Source organism: Equus caballus, chromosome 5 (genome assembly GCF_041296265.1).
Source record: "Equus caballus isolate H_3958 breed thoroughbred chromosome 5, TB-T2T, whole genome shotgun sequence".
Classification (NCBI taxonomy): domain Eukaryota; kingdom Metazoa; phylum Chordata; class Mammalia; order Perissodactyla; family Equidae; genus Equus; species Equus caballus.
The window spans coordinates 57,846,278-57,869,113 of NC_091688.1; the positions used below are offsets into that span (position 1 = coordinate 57,846,278).

General features: G+C 47.7%; 1 protein-coding gene and 1 long non-coding RNA gene across 3 annotated transcripts in view; both read left to right on the plus strand.

Annotated features, from left to right (window-relative positions):
* Nucleotides 1-12,430, plus strand: part of CD58 (CD58 molecule) — a 40,952-nt gene extending 28,522 nt beyond the window's left edge. For both annotated transcript variants that reach the window (XM_023641350.2, XM_023641351.2), the window contains 2 exons: nt 1,781-1,844; nt 6,181-12,430. In XM_023641350.2, the coding sequence (XP_023497118.1) occupies nt 1,781-1,806 (26 nt within the window). In that variant the 3' untranslated portion in view covers nt 1,807-1,844; nt 6,181-12,430. The remainder of the gene's footprint in view (nt 1-1,780; nt 1,845-6,180) is intronic.
* Nucleotides 12,431-17,283: 4,853 nt separating this feature from the next.
* LOC138924101 (uncharacterized) lies at nt 17,284-21,729 on the plus strand. The gene is made up of 2 exons (XR_011438732.1): nt 17,284-17,421; nt 20,851-21,729. It is a non-coding gene; the product is annotated as an uncharacterized lncRNA (long non-coding RNA).
* The last annotated feature ends 1,107 nt before the right edge of the window (nt 21,730-22,836 follow it).

The window sequence follows — 22,836 nt, forward strand, 5'->3', positions numbered from 1 at the left end:
GAAAACTGAAAGGAAATTTGCGAGACTCATTTGTCACTCCCACAGGCAATGCTAAAGAGTAAGCTTTCTGCAGGGTGACAGCATCTAGGGTCCATGTCATTTCTCACTTGTGTCTTGAACCAAGTTTGCCAACTAGATTTGAGTTTTTGAAGACCTGCACTGTTCAGTACAGTAGGCCCTAGCCACATGTAGTGGTTTAAATATAAAACTTAATTAATTAAACTAAAATTTAAAATTCAGTTCCTTGTTTGCACTAGCCACATTTCAAGTGCTCACTAGCCACATAAAGCTCGTGGCTACCATAACTGGACGTCCCAGATATGAAGCAGTTCCATCATTGCAGAAAGTTCTGTTGGTCGGTGCTGACCTGGATTATTTTGGTTGTTGGCACTAGAATATGATTTCCCGAGGATACCGTTTCCATATTATAGGTTGCAAATTCCCTGAAGCTCCCTAAGTGATAGATTATGAGTCAATTGACTCTCCTCTAAGCAAGATATAAAAGTCAGCTGAAGAAAGCTTTGAGGCATCATTACCAATGAGTAAAATATTTTGGGAGCTCAAATGTTCATTTAAAAAAGTTATTTTTAATCCCCAAATAGCTGTATTATAGTTAATCATCTCTTTAAGAGATTGGTCCGCAGAAACCAAAATCATTTTCCACTCAGGGTTGTGGATCTATCACCAGAACACCTGAACCAGAGAAAGGCGGCACCGAGTGCCCATACAACTCCAAAACAACTGGTTGATTTAGCTGAGAAAAAGTTAGAAAATTACTAATGCAAAAGACAGAAAATTACTCCAGTGGTCAGTGCTGGTAGCACCGTAGAACCTGAAAAAAAAAAATGCTTGTTCTTCAGCAGGCATCTCAACCCTAAAGCCATTAATTGGGAAAGTGAGGCATTACGGAGCCTTCAGAAGGGGAGAGAGTTGAATGTGGCTCCAGTGGCTGGTTGTGGTTGACAAACACCTTTACAAGCTCACTTAAACCTATGGACTAGGCTGCTGGACCACTAGTGTGGCTCCAGCTTAGGGCTGATGCCTTTTATGGGAGGAAAGTCATGCGTACATGTGTAGGAGTGGGATCTTAACGTCCAAACCTGTGCTGTCCAAAATGGCAGCCATGAGCCACATCTGGCTGTTGAACCCTTGAAATGTGGGAGTCCAAAATGAGATGGACCATAAGTATAAAATACCCACTGGATTTATAAGTATTAAAAAAAGGCATGTAGCACCTTTAAAAAACAAAATTAACAAGGAATTTATAGCAAAACCTGGTTATTACAGTGCTATAAAAAAGGCATGTAAAATATCAATGTTTATATTGATTACATGTTAAAATGATAGTATTTTTGATATGTTGGGCTAATAAAATATATTATGAAAATTAATTTCACCTATTTCTTTGTACTTTGTAATGTGGCTACTGAAAATTTAAAATTGCTTATGTGGCTCACGTTATACTCTTATTAGACAGCGCTAGTCCAAACCATTTTAGCCCTCCCTTCCTCTTTAGCCTTATGCACAGGCTGCTGCAGAAATAACCATTTTCTTAACAGTTTTTGTTTTTCTATCTTCTGATGACCAATTTTTGAACAACTCATTGGACCAACTTGGTACCCAGTATGATTTAGGCATTTAGGAGAGTAGGAAACCCCAGCTTGACAGAGCTCCAGTTGAGAGTTTTCTAGATTCAGGTCTCTGATAGGCTGTCAGTAACTCCAGATTTCAGCCTCTCTTGAAAGTTCTTTAATTGAGATAAACATTTCTTCTTTTGTAGCTTTTCAGAGATGGAGAGCAGAATGATTCAGAACCACTTGAGTTCCCTGTAGACTGTGCAGTGGGTAAGTTGTAGATCGTGTACTAGAGCCGGGACAGCCCTGATGTAGAGGCCTGTTTCCTGGGGAGCCAGACACTACTTATCTGTCTGTTGCCTTGAACAGTAATAAGTAATGTCAGCAGATATACTAACCACGGTTCATTAAACACAGATCGTGTGCCAGGCGCCTGCTAGCTGCTTTCCATATATCATCTCCTTGAACCTCTTGATGATACCTTGCATGAGGGTCTCATTACCACTTGCTTAGAGACAGCAGACGTGAGACTCAGAGACGTCGAGTCCCAGTGGTAGAGCTGGGATTCACGTCTAGGTCTTCAGACTCCAAGGGTTATACTGTTTGTTAACCACCACAATGTACTCCCTCCTTCTCCCATCCCAGGAAAACTGGACCAAGGACTGGGTTCTCTTCAGGAGCCAGGGTCAGAGCTGGGCCTGTAGCATGAACAAAAGATAGGACGCAAACACAGTCAACAGCAGCAAAGGCAATTAAGTAAATTGCCATAAGGAGGCTCCGGAAGACCCCCTCCTGGCAAATCCCCCTGGTGGTCAGGAGGCAGGGGCCTGGGAGCTGGGCTTTGAGGGATGAAGGGAAGAGTAAAGGCCCAGGGTGGTAAAGGGCAGGATAGAGAAGTGAGTCATCCTCTTTGGGGCAGCAAATGTTGGTGGAAGAGAGGGCGATGGGGCTGGAGGGGCAGGTTGGGCCAGGCAAAGATACTGAAACAGAGTTGCCAAGAGGTTTGGGTGGCTTTTTTTGGGAAACTACTGAGGATTTTTGAGCAGAGCTATGCTTTAGAAAGGTCACTCTGCTGGCAAAACATAGGGTGAATTAATAGACAAGAGGCTGGAGCTGGGGACGCTGGTTAGTGAATAAAGGAAATAATCCAGCCAAGCAGAGGAGAGGGCCCGAATCGGGGTGGCTGTGGCAGAAGTGAATATGGAGGGCTGGGTTTGGGAGAGAGTGTGGAGATCATATTAACAAAGGTTTCGGCAGAGAGTGCGGGGTCTGGTGCCAGACTCCTCAGGGTTAAATGCCAGTTCCATCCCTCACAGGTGTCGGACAAGTCACTTAAACTGTCTGTGCCTCAGCTGTCTTGTGGAAAATGGGTATAACAATAGTATAGAAATAATAATGATAGTGTCGGTAATAATAGCATAGAAATAACATGTACAGACAAGTTAATATAAGTAAAATGCTAAGAATAATGGCTGGCTCATAATAGTGCTCAACAAATCTTAGCTATTATGATTATGATTGTGATTATTCAGGAAAGAAGCCAAAAGTGACAGGAATTCTGACCGTTGGTGCCCAGGAGATGATAACTCTGGCAGGCAGAGCAGAGGAGTCAGACAGGCTCTTGTTTGGGAAGATGAATTTGTGCTTTGGCGGGCTGAGTGTGGGCTGCAGGCACATGACTCGGGTAGGCATGTCCAGCACATAACTGAAGCAGTGGCTTTAGGGGATGGGGCTGGAGTTACACATTGGGGAGTATCTTCATCAGGACAGTAACTGGTGCCCTGAGCGTCTGAGGTCACCTAGAAAGAGAAGCCAGGGGCCCGCGGGTGGTGGGAAGAAGGGTAGGAGCCAGGATGGGAGAAGTCCAGGAGGAGAGCCAGCGTGGCGCCCTGTTAGAGCTCCCAAGGGAGGAGGCTGCGGGTTAAAGCTGCAGAGAGGCAAAGGAGGAGGAAGGCTGTCGAGACCTCTGGCTTTGTTAAGCGAGTTGCTGGTTTTCAACAAAGCTATTGGGTGAGAGGTTGGAGTGGGGATGAAGAAAGGATTGCTGTGCAGAAGCAAGGGCCTGGGGGAAGTGGGACCAAGGGGTGGGCTATGAGGTTTCCTTTCTCCCCAGCTACCGGACAGAACAGTGCCCAAGTTACCTGGGAAGTCAGCTGTGGCAGAAGGTGTAAGGCAAGGGATCCCAAGGGATAGCTCAGCTAACCATGCATAGGGAACAGGCTGGGCTGGAGTGGGGAGGCTGTGAGGGGTTGGTGGGCCAGGAGGCCACGTGGAGAGGGTGGAGTGTAGTTGAGCAGCCTTCGATGAGGTGAGGCTCAGGTGTGCTAGCAGTGAAGTGGGGAGGGGTAGGAGACTGGGGCACATGGTCAGAGGTGAGGTGTTTCAGATTTGAAGCCATATGTTTGAGTGCCAGGTAAGAGCGAGATCCAAGGTGGGCCTCTGCTGAGATCCAGATGTTTACAGTGGAGGTGCGGCCATCACCAACAGTGATAGGGAACATGTTCAGGGAGGGCTGTCATCTAGGGCCACTGAGAAAGCTGATGGAGTATCCCAGGACTCATTCCTTACCTGTTCCTTTATTCATTCAACAAACATTTATGGAGATTACTCAATGTCAGGCAGTGTGTTAGCTGATGGCTTGAGATCAACGTACCCAGTGAGGCTAGACATTGTGTGGGATTCAGAGAAAGCGTATATTAGGGTCCTACCCTTAAGAAGCTTATGGTCACACTGGGGAGAGTGGACGAGTGTGCAAGAAAAAGAAGGACTTAGGCAAGAAGCATGTGGTGACGGGCCAGAATTTGTGATGTGGATGGTCAGGGCTGGACCACCAGCAAGTGGGAGGTGAGAGGCCAGAGTAATCAGGAAGACTTTGAAGGGAGCACCACGTGAGCTAGATCTTCAAAGAGTGGAGTGGAAAAGGCACCGCAGCTGGAGAAGCAGCAGAGGTGAGGACATGGAGGGGAACTAAACCTACTGGAGTCATTTGATAAAGAGATTGGCCTGCTTAGCATCAAGTTGAAGAACTGAGAAAAGACACTGAATATTTGCAAGGAATCTTTGGAAGTAGGGGCATTAAAATATGGTGATATGGGAATAGGGAGACCTTGTAGGTTCTTGAGTAGGAGAGTTTTGCATGAAAAACACTGCTTGGGAATGATGAGTCTAGAAAGGTGAAACTGACAGCTTCGGGTCACATCCTGGGGAACAATCTGGGGAGCTTGGGGCTAGGTGTGGGAGAGGAGCCTACTTTTCTCAGTATATTTTTGTTTACTATTCATATTTAGTGTTTTGTGTGTTTCCTACCTATTTAATAATAATTTTTAAATTTAAAGAGCCCAATGTGGCTGCATTCCCTGAACTCAGTTATTAAAGGGTTGTCATATATGGTGGCAGGTAGGCGTTGGGGAGGGAACAAGTACAACCAGGAGCAAATGCAAAATTGTCACATCTCCATGAGGACAGTATCAGGAAGAGTTAGACCCAGGTGCAAATATCCGAGGACAGCCAAGTGGATTTCAGCTGTCTGAGGGAAGATGGACACAATATTCCCCTTCTCACCAGACAGTTCCATTTAGGCAATTTCTGGGAGTGCTGGTCATCTTCATTTTTGGTAAATGTCTGGAAAACAGATCACGAAGTCAGCCAAACTAAAAAGGGAGCAGGGTCCCCCATTTCTCTGGGAAGAATTCTTTACAGATGGCATCTGGGCATGAAGGTGATGAAGGGGCAGCCCGAGTCCTTGGTGTGCCTGGGGTGTGTGGGTGAGGAGGCCCCTGGGGAGAGGGCGGCCCAGTGGAGGGGCCGGATCCCGCCAGACACTGCTCTCAGGAGGAGTCCCGGGCCTGCGGGTCTGGTTTGAGAAACACCGCCCACTTTGTCCCCCTCCAAAATTCACAGCACCCATCTTCGTGTTCTGTGAGGTCCTTTATAAGGCAAAGTCCTAATTCGGTTTCCTTTGCCTCACCCCTGTGGGCACAGCACTAATTTTTTTAATGAATTCTTGTTCCCAATGGAGTGCAGATATTTTGGGCCCTCGGGTCTGGTCCAGTCCAGTCCAGTCCAGTTTGGCCTGGTCTATGGAAAAACAGATGGTGGGGAAGGCCATAGGCCAAGAAACAGAATCTCTGAAGGGGCTTCTCAGGCAAGGCTGCAGCCTTGTGTTTGGGCTGACTCCCACTGAGATGACCCGAGGTGATTTTGTCGTCACCGCAGAGGTGACCCGAAAGGAAGAGAAGTTGAAGTGGGAAGTCAGCCATCCCCACGTGGTTCAGGTGGCAAAGAAGGAAGTGGCTGCTAGAGGGGTGACAGTTTACATATGTGGATTATGGTCTCAGCTCTGTTATTTGGAAATTTCAGTTCCACATAGTGGAAGAGAAGACGGGACTGTTAATGAGTGCTGTGCCCTGAAGGTGGGACACCAGCTACCATCCCGTGAGGGCTCAAGACAAATCCTCCTCCATCTCTTCTCCCTAGCACCCTTGGTTTTGATGGCTTTATTACAAAAGGGCTACTCACATTAGAACAGGAGGGTAGTTAAGACTTGGTCTGTAGCACACATTGACTGCATTTTATAAGGTACTAATATGAGACTTTTTTTTTATAGGTCCAGTTTGTTGATAATAGAAGATGAAATCCAATGTGTAGTAACTAAGTTATTTAAATATCTTTGAAAAACTGTTGGATTTACCACTCGTGTTTTACATGATCTTTGAAGAAACTTTGGAAGTGTAACTTGAAGTGTTCATCAGAGGCCAATTTTTTTTTTGCAAGAAATATCAACCAACACAGACAAGCATTAGCTTCTGCTCTGTTACCAACACTTTATGTGACTAGGTGCTCACTTGGCTATCGATTGTTTCTTGTAAATTGTGGGTTGGCGAGATGAAGCGTTTGTACATAAATGTAAATACGTACATAAGTGACTGGGTGGTTTGGCTCTTTCTTCCTGTTAAGTTAGAAAAGTAAGAGTCACATACCTCAGGAAGTGAAGGCTTTTCACTGAAATCTGTACTCCACTTCTGTTTTGTTTTAGAGGAAAAATAATTCATTGCAGGATGGGTAGTGGAGCGAGGGAGAAGGCGGACAAAGGTGCTGTTGCTTCTTGAGTCCGTGGCTCTTGACAGGAAGGAAGAACATACGGGTCTTCTGTAGGTTTTGAAAAGACTGAATCCCCAGCATCCAGATGCAGGTGTATAACCTGGGTGGGCCAGGAGACTTATCCCATCAAGATGTCTTAACCCACTTAGTATATTGTATTAGTTGTCACACTGGCAGGTGAGCAGCCGAGAACTCTTCACAAACTGTAAAGTCGTGTACCAATGCAGAAGAGCGCCTCTTCTGAATCAGGAAGTGGATAGCCCCACTGTCCCCTGGGCAGCCATCAATCACAGTCAACACATAGAGGGCTTAGCTCCTGAGCCTGCACTCCTCCTGGAATTTCTGTCCCATGAGAGTCTTCAGCCTGAAAGAGGAAATAATGCTTTTTCACTCCAAGGCAGGTGTGTGAGCAGGTCCCCGTGAGACAGCTCCATCCGAGCTCTCCAGAGCCGTCAGCGAGAGTGAGGCAGGGGCCTGGGAGCCCTGAGGACTCCTGGGAAGATCCCTACTTCTCCCGAGTCCCCCTGCCTGCAGGTGGCATAGCTTCCTATCAAAGTGTGTCTCTGACGAATCTTTCAAACCTTTTATTCCGGGCCCTATAGGGAGCCTGGGACTCCTGGAACATCCTTCATCTTCCAGACTCTCGTCTCCATATACTCTGTATGGCCCTTTCCAGCCCCATCCATCCACAACAAGATTCCTAGTGTCCTCTTCTATGAATGCTCCCTTCCCTTTTCTGTGCTCACTGAATCCTGGCTCTCCCCGAGGATGCTGCTTCCCGCAGCCTTCTCGAGGGAGAGCTGCTGCCTCTCCTGTGCCCCCTGCTGGGCCTCAGGGAGGGAGTGTGTCCTCCTTGCTCCTCTCTGCTTCCAGACCGTTGCTCCTTCCTCAGCTTTGTTGCTTATGCCAGCAGATCACCACCCCCTGACATCCCTTTTTCAGTTATCTTTGTTCCTCATTCCATGAAGATTTTAGCACTAGGTTGAAATCTGTCTCTCTTAACACTTCTCCTTTCAGAATCTGAGTATTTTCAAAACCTGCAAACCCAATACCCTGCCGTGGTCTCCCCCAGCAGCCACTGCCCTGTTCCTGCCCCTTCCGTTTCCAATACCCACAGCCCCCATAGGCTCAGTTATAGGCATCCCCTCTCCCCTCCCTGTCTTCCCCATCATTCCCTGGAGGGCCCCAACTCCAAAAATCCTGCAGCCCTACCAGGACCTGCAAGCCAGTGATCCCACCATCTTTTCCCTGGCCCTCAACCCTTGGCATTCTCCTTCTCCTTCCTGCCTGCTTCGGATCCCCATTGTTCATCAGGATAATTATGCCTTCACCTGCACTCTTTTACCCCCTCACCTGTCATTTTCATTTGGCCAAATCCCAACCATGGTTACAGTCACCTCTACCTGTTCCCTCCCTGCACCCGAACTGCTGGACATCCCTGGAGAAAAATGCACCACTGGTGATTGGTTTCACTTCAATGACCACAAACCTCAGATGGAGTCGGTGTTTTTCAGAGCTCTTCGTCGCATTGCCCTGGTCCGTTCACTGTCTCCTCACCTCTCTTCTTGGATCTGCAACCCTGTGTCCTCACTCCCAACTGCTCACCTTACTTCCCATGTCACTGAAAGCAAGAACAGCAGAGGAGACCCCCTCGGGCTCCCCCCGAACACCTGTACACCCAGCTGTGTTGGCACTCATGGACTTTGCCTCCTGTCCTGTTACAGTGGGTGATCTCTCCTTGCTCCTTAAACCAGTTTCTCCACTTGTCTTAGTCTGCTCGGGCTGCTGTAACAAAATACCAAAGACTGGGTGGCTTAAAAAGTAGAAATTTATTTCTCACAGTTCTAGAGGCTAGAAGTCCGTGATCAAGGTGTCGGCTGATTCAGTTCCTGGTGAGGGCCCTCTTCCTTGCTTGCAGACATTGGCCTTCTCGCCATGTCCTCACATGGCAGGGAGAAGAGCTCGGTGTCTGTTCTACTTCCCATGAGGGCACCAGCCCTATTGGATTAGGGCCCCATCCTTATGACCTCGTTAACCTTTGTCACCTCCTCACAGGCCCTGTCTCCAAATACAGTCACATTGGGGTTAGAGCTTCAACGTATGAACTGTAGGGAACAAAACATTCCATTGATAACACTGCTTATGCACAGGATCTCACCTCCTCTCACCTTCTTGTCTGTCCACCTCTCCCCCATCATCAGCTTTTACCTTTCTACTGTGTCGTATGAACATATTGTCATTTCTCATCTTCAGAAAACCAAAACCTTCTTGATTCCACTTCCCTGTCCAGCTCCTGTCCCATTTCTCTGCTATCTTCTATGGAAAAGTTCCTTGAAAGAATGATCTGTACTTCCTTTTTCTGATTCTTCCCCCCTTCTTTTTTTTGTTTAGTTTTTTTTCTTGTGATGAGAACTTTTAGGATCTGCTCTCTTAGCGCCTTTCAGAAATGTAATACAGTATTGTATCTATAATGACCGTGCTGTACCTTACATCCTTGTGACTTATTAATCTTGTAACTGGAAGTTTGTCCCTTTTGACCACTTTCGCTCATTTTATTTTATTATTTATTCCTTATTGTGTTTTATTGTGTAGGTTTCAGGTGCATGGCTTTATAGTGTGACATCTGCATACACTACAGTCCGCTCGCCACTGCAGTCCAGTTACCGTCATCACCATACAGTTGACCCCTTCACCCATTTCGCTCACTCCCCACCCCCTTCCCCTCTGGTGACCACTACTCTGTCCTCTGTATCTATGAGTTTGTTTTTGTTTTATTTTGTTTTTTCATTTGTTTTGGTTTTTTTAGTCTTCTGTATATGAGTGAAATCATACGGTATTTGACTTTCTCCAGCTATCTTATTGTCCTTAGCATAATACCCTCAAGGTCCATCCCTGTTTTCAAAAATGGGAAGATTTCATCTTTCTTTTATGGCTGAGTAGTATTCCATTGTCTATATATACCACAGCTGCTTTATCCATCCATCCATCAGTAGACATTTAGGTTGTTTCCATATCTTGGCTATTATAAATAATGCTGCAGTGAACATGGGGGTGCTTCCATTCTTTACGGAATTCACTTCAGTCAGGCTTTCACCCCCACTACTTGTCAAGGTTAGCATGACTCCCTCATTATAATATCCGATGGTTAGTACTCAGGCCTTGTCTTACTCTGTTTATAAGCAGCACTTAATGCAGTGGAGGGCCTCACACATAATTATTTAATGGTTTGTGGGTGCTACGTGCCACAGGGTAAGTGAGATGAAGAAAGCTCAGTATGACAGGGCAAGAAGCCCTGTGAGCACTTGTGATGAATGTGCTAAGTCCTAAAATAGAAGTATATGCAAAGAACTAAGGAATTATGCTCATATGACCCAGCGATTCCACTCCTAGGTATATACCCAAGAGAAATAAAAACATATGTCCACACAAAAACTTGTACATGAATGTTCATAGCAACATTATTCCTAATAGCCAAATAGTGGAAACCATCCAAGTGCCTACCAACTGATGAACAGGTAAATAAACTGTGGTATATCCATACAATGGAATAGTATTAAGCTATAAAAAGTAATGAAGGTCTGATACATGCTACAATATGGATGAACATTTAAAATGCTAAGCAAAAGAAGCCGTGCAAAAGAGACCTCATGTTATGTAACTGCATTTATACAAAATGTCCAGAATGGGCAAATCTATAGAGACAAAAGGTAGATAGGTAGTTGTGTAGGGCCGGGAGGAGGATGTTGGGGGTAGAGGGTAAGGGTGTGACTCTAATGAGTCCAAGGTTTCTTTTGGGGATGATGAAAATGTTCTAAAAGTGTTGTAACTGTACAACTCTGTGAATGACTAAAACCTTTGAATTGCACACTTTGAATGGCTGGATTGTATAGTATGTGAATTATGTCCTAATAAAACTGTTATTATTAAAAAAAAAAAAAAGAACTGAGGAATTAGAGGAGGGGCCAGGCCTTTTCCATCTGGGAAAGTTGGAGCCCCCGTCCTGAAGCAGGCCCTCCCCGTCAGCTTCTTCAGCCAGGCTGAGCTCTGTGGTGGCTGAAAGGCTATGCAGGTGACCACCCTCCCCTCAGGACCCCACTACAATTCTCCCCTCTGCCGGTGACTGAAAGTGACGAGGGCACAGAGGAGTGTTCTATTTGGAGTCTGAGCAGAGAACAACAATGTCTGTAGCCTTAGACACCAGCCAGTGAGTCTATGAAAGCCTCTTAAACCAGAGTTCAACTCAGAATTTTGACACAGATTGTCCCGCTGTTTCTCCTCCCTGCCAGACTTAGCCATGCTCTGCCCAGTGTGCAAGTCCCCTGGCCATCTGTCTTCTGTGCTCCCATTCCTGTACTGCGCCGTGCTTCCTGTCCTGCTCCTCCTTCTGGGGATGTCCTCTTCCAAAGCCAATGGGACCTCCTTTGCACAGTCAGCAATCTACCCTCCACCCTCAACCCTCAGCCTCATCTCTGTGTTTTAGTACCTATCTCTCTGCATCCCCTGGTGCTTGTCAAGGATTCTGTCTCCACTAGCAGCCCTCTCCAAGGGTCAGGCAGGCACTATTGCACTATTGCTCTCCTTGTTTCATAAATGAGGAAACAGGCACTTGTCCAAAGTCAGTCAGTCATAAGTGGCAGAACCAGGATTCAAACCCCCAGGCAGTGTGGGCCCAGAGGCCTCCTGAGCACCAAGCTTTACTATGGGAAGACAGATGCATGCAGTCAATCTTCCACGTAGAGGTGGGAGCCCTTTGAAACTCTTCTCCAAGTTTTGTTTTCTGTTTGCTCCAAGAAAGCATTTATTCTTAGTTGAGGCATTCTCTAGAGAGAGGGCTTACTTTTAACCATCTATGTTGACCATGTAGCAAAGTGCTACGTGATGTATTATAAACTGAAAGATATAATCCTCCACGCCTCCTGACTCCCAGGCCCACTCGGAACTCATGGTGTTTCAGTCACAGGATGATTGACGGTCACATAATCAGAGAGCTGGTTGTGACCTGTCAGGCCAGCTACCCACTCACCAATTCACAGCACATAAGCTTTGCACATAAGTGAAGTTCTACCTCTCGTAACTGACTCACTGTGTCACGTGACCCTGTGCACTCTCTCTGTGGGACATGCTGACAGCTGCTCCCTCCCGGTGGGCACACTGATGCCAGGCTGCCACATAAAACTGTGTCTACCTGTTGACGTGAATGTCACCTACAGTGAAATGTGTTTGTGCCCGAGCCTTATGCCTCTTGTGCCTTAATAAATATCAAATAAACTGGGGAAAATGTGAATGTAAAAGTAAGAGAATTACTGTTTCTGTAAGAACCAAGTTGACAGTTTTGGAAAGACTTAATCAAGGAGAGATCTGAAAAGATTGTTGTTCTCCTGGGTGTAGGCAAGACAATTGAGAAGATTAGGGGGAAAGCGTCTCTAAGAGGTTCCTGTACTGAACTTGTTTTGCAAGTGTCTTAAGTTCTCACTTCACTCTACAGAAGCTGAACTTAGAAACTATAGACAATGCATTAAGGGTGTGATTTTTTACAAAACACAGGTGAGGCAGAACTCCAAAAAATAGACATTCTCAATGAAGAGATCTTGGCTCTGTCAAATTATTGGTGAAGGAATGTACATTTGTATGTTTTAGGTTAACAAAAATGTTGAAGATGTGTATATATAATGTAAAATTTTCTTCTTATGTCTACTCATGGACTTTTACATTAGTGCATAAATGTGATTCTGTTATAAATATTATTTTAATTTCAATGCAGTCTTTTCTTTTTTTCCTTCTGAGTGGATCCTCCCTTACTTTCTCTCACCCCCTCTCCTACCACATGACTGTCCATCCCCTAAAACCAGATGCCAGCTGGGTCTGAGCCTGCCATGTTTTCCTCCATGCTCATGTGTGTGGGCTCACATACACCGTGAGGGCGGCGTCATGGGGATTATTTCTTCTTAAAAATGCGGTAATTTTATACCCAATTTCCTGTACTTTGCTTTTTCTCATCAATTGTTCATGGTAATCCCTATGAGTCACCTGATATAGCTCCAATTTAATTCTTTTTAACGGCCGCAGAGTATGCCCTGGCATGTCATAATATATTCAGTAGTTCCCCCTTTTGAAGGACGTCTGCGTCGTTTCTAGGTTTTGTTCGTTTCCCGCCACAAACAACAATTCGTTATACATCCTTGTGCATATATCCACACATTCTGGTATTTTTACTTCCATGGGGTAGATTCCCGGGAGTGGAACTGCTACTTCAAGAGGTATATGTATTTTTAATTTTGATTTTAGTAGGTGGTGTCACATTGCTTTCCAAAAGGCTATGCCATCCCAGAGCAATGATGAAAGTAACCTTTTCTCTGCATCCCCACTAGCAATAGGTATTATCAGTTTTTTAAAGGTTTGGTCATTCTGGGGGCCGGCCCCGTGTACAACTGGTTAAGTTCGCGCGCTCCGCTGCGGTGGCCCAGGGCTTCGCTGGTTCAGATCCTGGGCGCAGACATGGCATCGCTCATCAGGCCATGCTGAGGTGGCGTCCCACGTGCCACAACTAGGAGGACCCACGACTAAAATATACAACTATGTACTGGGGGAATTTGGGGAGAAAAAGCAGAAAGAAAAAAAAAAAAGATTGGCAACAGTTGTTAGCTCAGGTACCAATCTTTAAAAAAGAAAAAAATTTGGTCATTCTGATAGAAGTAAAGATGTATCTCATTGCTACTTAAATTTACGTTTCCCTGATTACTAGAGTCTGAAATCATTTCCTATGTTTTTTGATCATCTAGACTTGCTCTCTGTGAATCGCCTATTTGCATTCTTTGCAAATTTTCCTTCTTTTTTTAAAAAAAAATCATTGCTTCAATTAATTTTTGCGGCTAGTCTATCATTTTCCATCCCCTGTCCCATTGGATAAGACTGAAAGATGTTATAAATGTTGATGTGTTGTATCATAAATCATTTGAAATGAACTGAGGAAATGAAAGCTGCCAAGGCTTTGAAAAAAATGGTTCATTTTTAACCATTCTAACATTCTAACCTAAAAGAAGAGATTAGAACCAAAATCAAAAGGAAGGGGGGAATAAGAAACCAGGATGCTTGAGAAGATAGAAATGATATATCTTGTGGTTCTCAAGTTGATTTGTGGAGAGAAAACACAGTACAGAAAAGTCAAGTCTCAGGAGGGCCACACATTCACACGTGCACGCACGCACGCACTGCTGTCCGCTGACCATTTACTGTGTGCCAGTCACGGTGCTGAGCGCGTTGCCTGCCCTCTTCTCTGGGAGGCAGGTAGTACTGTGTCCCGTATATAGAGATGGAAAACAGGCTCATAGCAGTGTAGGAACATGGTTAGCTAGTAAGCGGTAGACCAGGAGTTAGACCCAGGTCTGCCTGACCCCAAGCCCTTAGCTGGTAGGTGACTGGGCCTGAGAACTCTCCAGGAGCAAATGTGTGGACAAAGCTGGCACTGAGGAGCTCGGGCCCAGGCTCGGGTTCCCAGCTGGGCCTGGGAAGGGGTTACAAGGCAAGTGAGGAGAAGTCAAAAAAAGTCGAAGCCAGGGTTGGGTGGTTTCCTGAGGAACTGGTGTGGTCAGAGAGGCCTTTGGGGGAAGTTTCAACCTGTAAGGCTGTTCGGGGTGCTGAGGGGTGGCAGGCGCCAGAACACTGTCCCCGGATGAAGTGACTCACTCACCCTGATGTCACACCGCACCCTTGGCGGGGAATCACGGTGAAATAAGTGTCACAGCAAGTTGAAGGAAGTGCACCGTGACGAGCTCAGTCCCTGGAGAGAAGGAACAGCCTTGTTAACCCTGAATTCACAAACGCTTTGACTCTAGGCCCTCCCCGCCTCAGCCTCCGGGTGACAAGACCCCTGAAGACAACAGACTTAGGGGACTGGAGGAGCCACACTCTGAGACCCGGCGAGTGGGGTGAGGAAGGATTCTGTGGTGGCAGGGGCCACGAGGTGCCCGCCTGGCCTGCTGTATGACCTCCGTGGAAGGTCATGGGAGTGAGGGCAGCTCCCTGAGTCTGCTCCCAACTGCAAAATAAGGATAATGATGCTCACCCCGTGCGCCTCACAGGGGCTGAGTGACATCGTTGTAAAACATGGAGGCACTGTAGAAATAGTACCATTTGCGAGGGGTTGGAGGGGCACTGACAGAAAAGCCATGAGGACCCATAGGAAGCCCTTGAGAGGACCCCTCATCCCCGGGGCCTGGTGACGCTGGTTCTGTTCCAGAAAGACGGTGACAGGCCCTCGCTCTAGGGCTCGCCCCACCTCCGAGAATATGGGGATGTTAAATAAGACCGTATATAAAACAACAAGGATTCCTAGAGCAAGCCCCAAACTAATCCTCTCCCGGTGGAATTCCCCACCGGAGCGTCTGCCCCTGAGGTATCTCTGGGAATCTGTGAAAAGAGGATTTGGGGTTGAATTCAGCAGACAGAGGTTCGAATCTCAGTTCTCCCATTTATGAGCAGAAGCCAACCCCGGACCTTGGCATTCTTCGTCTGTACAATAGAAAAGCACTACCTGTTCCATGTGGCTGTTGTGAATGCTATGTATGAAGAATAGTGCGGAACACATTTGGTGCTGGATAAATACTGGATGAATTTGAATTCACCAGTGAACTCCATTCTCCCCTTTGTTGTTCCCCTCCGCAGTGGGAGGAGGGGAAAGGCGAGTGGAGGAGGACAGAGGATTTATGGGAACTCGCAGGGCTGTGCTGTGTGCTCTCTCTATGGAAACGCGTCGACGCTCCCAGCCACCCTGTGAGGGGTGCAATATTATCCTTCTTTCACACATGAGGCACCTGGTGCCCAGAGAGGGGAAGTTGTCTCCCCAAGGTCTCACCTTTTGAACCCAGGCCTGACATCAAAATCCATGCCCTTTATATAATCCAACACCCACAATCTATTCAAATCTACAATTATTTTTCTCAGTGACAACGTGAGAGAATCTCAAGGTACAAAATACACGCTGACGAGAGAAGTTTCAAACACAACCTCATATCATTCGATTGCTCTGCTGTCACCTGCTGAGTCATCTTTTGGAGGACTCTCCGTCACCGCTGTCCTTTTTCTTATCTCCCTCTGCCTGCACCCCCAGGCCTAGGTTGGAGAAGCATAAAACCAGAGTACAAGAGACTGCAGAGACCATCCACTCCAGCCCCTCCCTCTGGAGGGGAGGAAACTGAATTCTAGAACGTCAAGTGCCCAAAGTCGCCCGGTTCGAGGCCTGAGCTCCTAAGTGCCAGCCCACGCTCTTTCCTGAGTCCCCCGCCTCCCTGGGAGGCACAGGCTACTCCTCTTCCTCTCTGTGACCCTTTCTAGAAGCAGGTGTCAGAGACATAACATTAAGGACAGGGGCACAGAACTGCATTTTCCTTTGAACTGGACAGTTGGTCCACTGGACCGCCACTTTCTTCTTCCAGATCTAGGACATTTGATTGCTAAGAAATTGTTTCCATAGAAAGTGGAAATGAAAAATCCTTTTGCTAAAAAGCCAGAGGAAGGAAGGGTGCAGCCTGGAGAAACAGGACACTGCACCAAGCTCCAAGCTTATAATCGAGGTGCTGGGCTGCCTGGGCCCCAGCTCCTTCCCCAGTGCCCCAGGTCAGAGCTCTGCCATCAGGCCGCTGGCTCCTGCACTCTGCTTCCCGTCCACCAACCAGCCCTCCTTCCTGGGGTCCTCAGCCCGCTCCCTGAACCTTCCACCACGAGTGTTCATTCCAGCTCCCTCTAGCTCTCTCCTGATGCTTCTTATGTTGATCGCTCATATTCTATCCTTTCATAAGGTCCTGAGCATTCTATTCTTTTTCGAGGCTGTGCTGCATCTTGGATTAAGAAGTTGCTTGGGAATCTGACACACTGGCTTTGAAACCAATTCTTCCACTGACTAGCTGTGTCACTCAGGGGCTCAGTCTCTGGACCTGTGTCCTCATCTGTAAATGGGGAGAATAATGTGTCTTTGGTAGGTCTCACATCAGACTCAGCCAAATAGTGTCCCTTAAAGGGTTTTGCACATTGTGAGGGCACAACAGATGGTCGCTCTTCTAGCAGGTGGATTATTTCAGGTCTTACACTCCTGCTAAGTCCAGCTGTAGTGACCCAGGAGTCCACCTGGATGTGACCCAGAGGTCTGTCCTGATATTGCCAGCAGCTCTCTGCCCCTGCGTGTGGCAGAGGGACCCTGCTACAGCCCAATTCTACTGCACCACCTCTGTCTGGAGCCAGATTGGGCATGTCTCCAAAGCCCTAATAATTTTCAGGGCGCAATTATTCAAGAGAGCCCAGAGGCTCACAGAGGCCCCAGAGGAAAGCATGATAGAGCAGAAAAGAAACGTGCCTTGGAAACTTGAGTCCAACTTTCTGCTGTGTCACTAACTCTATGTCCTTGGGCAAGCCATTTAGGTTCTTGCTATTTCAACTGTAGGAAAGTATTAGAAATTCTTCCCTTCCCTACTTCCCTGGCCACCACTTTCCTTCAACAAATATGAATTAGGCATCTAGGCCTAATAGAAACAGATAAAACCCCTCCATGATGGCGTCATTGAACTCATCTCTGGTGAGGCACAGATCTGTTCAATAGACAAGCGCAGAATTCCGCTGGTGAGGGGTCTCCATGGAGAGGTTCTGGTGCGCATGCGTCTAACGGTGCGATTCGACCTCGTCAGAGAGGCCAGCGAATGTTTCTGATGAAGCTAGAACAGACGGAACAGAGATCTGAAGGACAAGGAGGCATCACTGGGTAAGACGGGTTGGAAGAGATTCCAGGCAGAGGACAGGGCCAGTGTAAAGACCAGTACTAGGAGGGGACGGGGAGTGTTGGAGGAACTGGAAGAAGAGCACTGGAAATGTGGGGTGGAGAGTGTGTTGGCGGGGTGTCTGAAGGGGACAGAAGACGTAGGGCCTTTTAGGCCTTGCTCAGGATTTTGTCTCCTAAGAGCAGTGGGAAGCCCTGGAATGGTTTTAAAAGGAGAAGATGGACACTCGATAGGTAGTTGTCGGAAGAATGAATGAGCCCGTTAGCACCTTCTCTCCCCGTTCATTTATCAGAGTAAGTTGTCGGTCATTTAGCAAGAGCTTGAAAACTTGGGACATAGCAGAGGATGTTTTGATAGCCAAGGGCATAGGGGAAAATCTGGAAGGTGAAGTGATGCCTGAGTTGAGGCCTAGACACTATGTCACAGCAGGGTCCCTGGGCCCCTTGGGGAAGCTCAGGGCACTGGGCACATGGCATCAGGAGTCCTGAGGAAGAGAAGGGTACTATTCCAGTGTCTTTAACACCAAAGATACTTAGCCTACTGCATAACTGGGATCAGCCATTCTTGAATACATTACGGGTGGGAAAAGAGGAAAACCTGGGGATCGTTTGGGGCCTTTACTGAGCCAGTCACACCCCCTAATCCAATGGGAGGAGCCCATTATCTGACAAGGTAAATGCATGTGCCCATAACTAAAATTCAGTTCAACCCTGTGGCTCATAGAGATATTTCATGTCACTGTAAGCTGACTTCCCACTCTCTCGTGGAATTAAATCCAGGTCTGCCTGCCTGCCTGACCACAGCTGGTAACTGCATGGCACAGACACTTGCTGTTGGGTCACAGGCAAGTTGCTTAAGGATGGTGAACTCCAATTTCTGCATCTGTGAGTTGGAATAATGATACCTATTTCACTAGGTTAAATGAGAGAATGTATGTACCATGCTTGGTATATTGTCTGGTCTTGTGGCAGCAGCTATTATTATGGCAATTATTCTGTATGTGTGATAAAGCTTCGATAGGGGCTAGCAAGGTAATATAATTGACAGCAGGGGAGGCAATAAGAGACTATAGGGAGTGGTGGGGACTGTGGCAAACTGGAGAATCCTTGCCTGCTCAAAGAGGGGCACAGCTCCTCAGCTTCAGCCACTGACTGCTGGGTGAGAACTCAGAACAAGTGTTGTCTGACTTTTCCAGAAATGCTAGGAATCCTAATTTATAATGGTGGTATTCAAGTCAAATAAAAACCCACAAAAAATAACAAGCAAAACTAACAGCATTCTGGGACACACCAAACAAGTCCTGGAACAAAGCTGGACTAAGGACGCTAAAACAAATCTTCACAAAGGCCAGCTGTTCTCAGGGGTCAGATTTGCCCATAAATAGGACTCTAAAAGCCCAGGAAAGGCCGTGAAGGCAGGCCCTAGGGAAGCTGTGAAATGGCAGCATTGTTAGCACATGCAGACAGCAACCTCCCTCAGGGAGGATTTTGAGGAGGACAACACTCATTAGCTTCACGTATGGGGGCAATTAGTCAAAGACAACACCAGCTTTGTACACTCCCAGCCCAGGAAGTGAGCTCCTGGGAGCCGGAGGGCGTTTCTGGAGCTGCTCACAGAGGCCTTAAGGGCAGCAATACCACCAATGTCCGCTGGGGGCCTCTCTCATACAAATGATGGCATTGCTGTCCCCAGTTCCACAGCAAATGGCAAGCCCGAGACCCAGCGGGCTGCCAGGCCAGGCCAGTCCTACGTGGGGGGATTGCCGTGGCTCTGTGCTCTTCACAGTGATGTGACTACCTGTTAAATATATACAGAAGCCAAACCTGGATTTTAAGGGACAGCTCTCCTGCTGACCGCCAGCCTGCAGTCTTTCTTGTGCACAGAAAGGCCTTGGAGATATTCTCTGCACACTAGGATTTCATGAGACTCTTAAGAGTCTCTGTACACGTCGGCCCGGTTGCTTTCCATGCCTGGAGACTGTATCAGACGCTGGCACCAAGGTGCTGGCATTGCCTTCCCTGATGGGGATGAATAAGGAGTATGTTCCAGGCTTCATGGATTGCCCTTTGGGAGCAGCTTTATCTGGTCCACAAATCCTAGCTTAGAGGCCAAAGATCTGGGTTTAAGTTCTGTTTCTGCCACTTACAAGCTGGGTGACCTTGGGCAAGCCGTCACCTTCTGGTCCTCAGTATCCTCAGCTGTAAAATGGGACACATACTAGTCTCAAAAATTGTTCCAAGTGTTAAATATGAATGTGTGTGAAACACGTTAAAAACTGGACCCCTTTGGGGCTGGCCCCGTGGCCGAGTGGTTAAGTTCGTGTGCTCCGCTGCGGCGGCCCAGGGTTTCGCTGGTTCGGATCCTGGGCGCCGACATGGCACCGCTCGTCAGGCCATGTTGAGGCGGCATCCCACATGCCACAACTAGAAGGACCTGCAACTAAGATATACAACTATGTGCTGGGGGGATTTGGGGAGGTAAAGGAGGGAAAAAAAAAAGATTGGCAACAGTTGTTAGCTCAGGTGTCAATCTTTAAAAAAAAAAATCTTTCTAAAAAGAAAAAAAACTGGACCCCCTGTGTCATTTGTCTTAGTACTTCAGAGCGGGGCTTGGCAAATGTGTCCTGCAAAGAGCCAGAGAGTGACCATCTCAGGCGTTGTGGGCCTTCGAGTCTCCATGGCAAGCGCTCAGCTCTGCTATGGTAGTGACAGAGGCCACAGACAACATGAAAACCAGCAAGCCTGGCTGTGCCTGAGTCAAACTGCAGTTCACAGAAACAGGCAGAGGGCTAAACTGGGGCCTTGGACTGTCCTTTGCCCACCCTGACACCTGTTTTTGTGAGGCCTATGAGCTAAGAATGGTTTTGACATTTCTAAAGGGTTGTAAGAAACAAACCAAGAAGAAGAGGTCACAGAGAGCAGACCATATGTGGCTCACAAAGACTGCAGTATTTGCCACCTGGCTCTTCACAGACCCTGGCTGACCCCTGCTCTGGAGTGTCCCAGGCATGTCTTAGCCCAGGAGACAGGCAGCTCTGTTCCTGAATGTGGTGGGACCTGTCTGGCAAGACACAATAAAAGAGGCAGGAACCAGGAGACCCCTGGGGCCGGTCCCGCTCCAGGGCCTAGGACTCGGAGTCACTCTTGTGACAGGGCTTTGGGGCTGGAGGGGAAGGGGAACATGGCCTCCTAGATCTCTCTCTCTCTCTTTTTTTTTTGTGAGGAAGATTCACCCTGAGCTAACTTCCATGCCAGTCTTCCTCTGTTTTGTGCGCGGGATGCCGCCACAGCATGGCTGATGAGTGGAGGAGGTCTGCGCTCAGGATCGAACCCGTAAACCCAGGCCATGAAAGCTGAGCAAGCGGAACTTTAACCGCTTGGCCACGGGGCTGGCCTCTCTTGTTCTCTTTTCAGATGTCTATTTTGGATGGGCCTTATGAAAGAGAATCAGAAAAGATTCCATCAGAGAATGAACCAGCAATCAAGTAAAAGGAGGTTTCGTTTCCTGAATCGTCTCTAGCGCGTGAGGTTGTGCCCTCATCTGGAACTGCTGAGTTCTTATGAACACCAACACTGAGTCAAGGGAGAGCCCAGGACTTCTGCCCACCTGGGGAGTGCAGGGCCTCTGACACAAACCAGATAAGGGGTCTGTCAGACCAGAGACCTGCCCCAGAGCCAAGATGCTGCTTCTTTGCTCTGGATTCAGCCTCACAAATGAGCAGAGGCAGCAGGTACTCAGCCCAGAGAAACAGTGCCCAAAGAAAAGAAACGGAAAACCCAACTGAGGACAGCAACTTGTGCCAGCAAAGGCATGGCCCATGCAACACTGCCTTCTGTGCAGGAGGCCTGGAGCCTGGAGCCTTGGCAGCATCTGTGTTGCTGTGTGTATTGGGCAGGGGAGAGCGGGGTATACGTCACAGTGGTCGTGGCTCTGTTTTCACTCCTCTCCTCGCCCCAACTCTCCTCGCACTGACCGCAAGAAGAGGCGGCGTTAGGTTACCAGGGGCTGCTGGCCCCATTGAATTCTCCTGTCCACCCTCAGGAGCCAGTCATTCCTCCAGGCATTGTTATGGCTCCCAGGAGCTCAGGAGGAGCCTGGTGCCACTCAGACCCTGCCTCAGATCCTGACGCAGGGCCTCCTTGCATCTTCTTAAGTCATTTCAAAGAAACTCTAGGTCTCTCAAGAGTGGTCCTGGAAAAAAGACTATGTCACTTATTGTTTTTTGTGACTAAAAGTAATAGATATTTACTGCAGAGAAATTTGGAAAATATAGACATGTGTAAAGAAGAAAATGTACAGAGTGATTTTAGACTCCGATTCATTCAGGAAACAATTATTTAATTCTGCAACTACTACGTGCCACGCTCTGTTCTCAGTGCTGGGGAGCCTGCTGTGAACGACACAAAGTGCCTGCCCTCGTGGAGCTTCTGTTCTAGCAGAGGAGACAGTCAGGAGGGCAGGGGAAGGGGCGGAGGCTGAGGGAACAGGGCCCCATCTTTGTTAGGTGGTCAGGAGGAGTGGAAGCAAGCGAGGGGTGTATCTGGGAAGAGCGTTTCAGACCGAAGGAGCAGGAGCACCTCGGGGTTGGGGGAGAGCCTGCCCGGTGTCTTCAGGGACGTGAAGAAGGCCAGGGTGGCTGGTCAGCAGATGAGCAAGGGGGAGTGTGGAAGGAGATCAGTCAGGGGCAGCCCACGAGGACACGTGGGGACTTGTAGGCCGGGTGAGGATCTCGGATAGTGAGTGCAATGGAAATCCAACGTGGGCTTTCGAAATGGAGAGTGACCTCATTGACCTTAGGTTTTGAAATAATCATTCTGGACACCGGATGGAAAATAGGGACTGGGGCTGGGGGTTGGCGAGGGGAGAAGCAGGCAACCAGTGGGGTTAGTGCAATCGTGCAGGGGAAGAAAAAGTTTCCTCCACCCTCTTAGTGGCCCTGGCTGGGTCTGAAAAGTAAACAGACAAAGACAGATCGACAGGAGCCTTCACAAGAGAATGAAGACCTGGAGGAGAGCCCAGAGCAGGAAGCTTTTATACCTTTTAGACAAAGAAACAATACATTTGTGGAGAATTGACAAGACAGAGGGGTTTGGGCTAGAGGTGGTAAGTGTGAAGAGGTTACCAGGTTTGGTGGTACAGCCTTGTCGGCCCTAAATTGCCTGTCTCTGGTGAGGAGGATGGCTCCCTTCCTCCCAGTACGGGGAGGGCAGCTTTCATGTGGCAGATTTATCTCCTGCTTTCAGGGGGACAAAGGAGGCTCAGAGGGTCTTTCCTGTACTGACTGTTTCTTAGTGCCTTTAATTCAAAATACTCAATATACCAAGGTGGTATATTTTGGGTGACATATTCTGCTCCTCTTCAGCGATAATACAAGGTGCAGAAGTGGAGAGAGCTCCCTG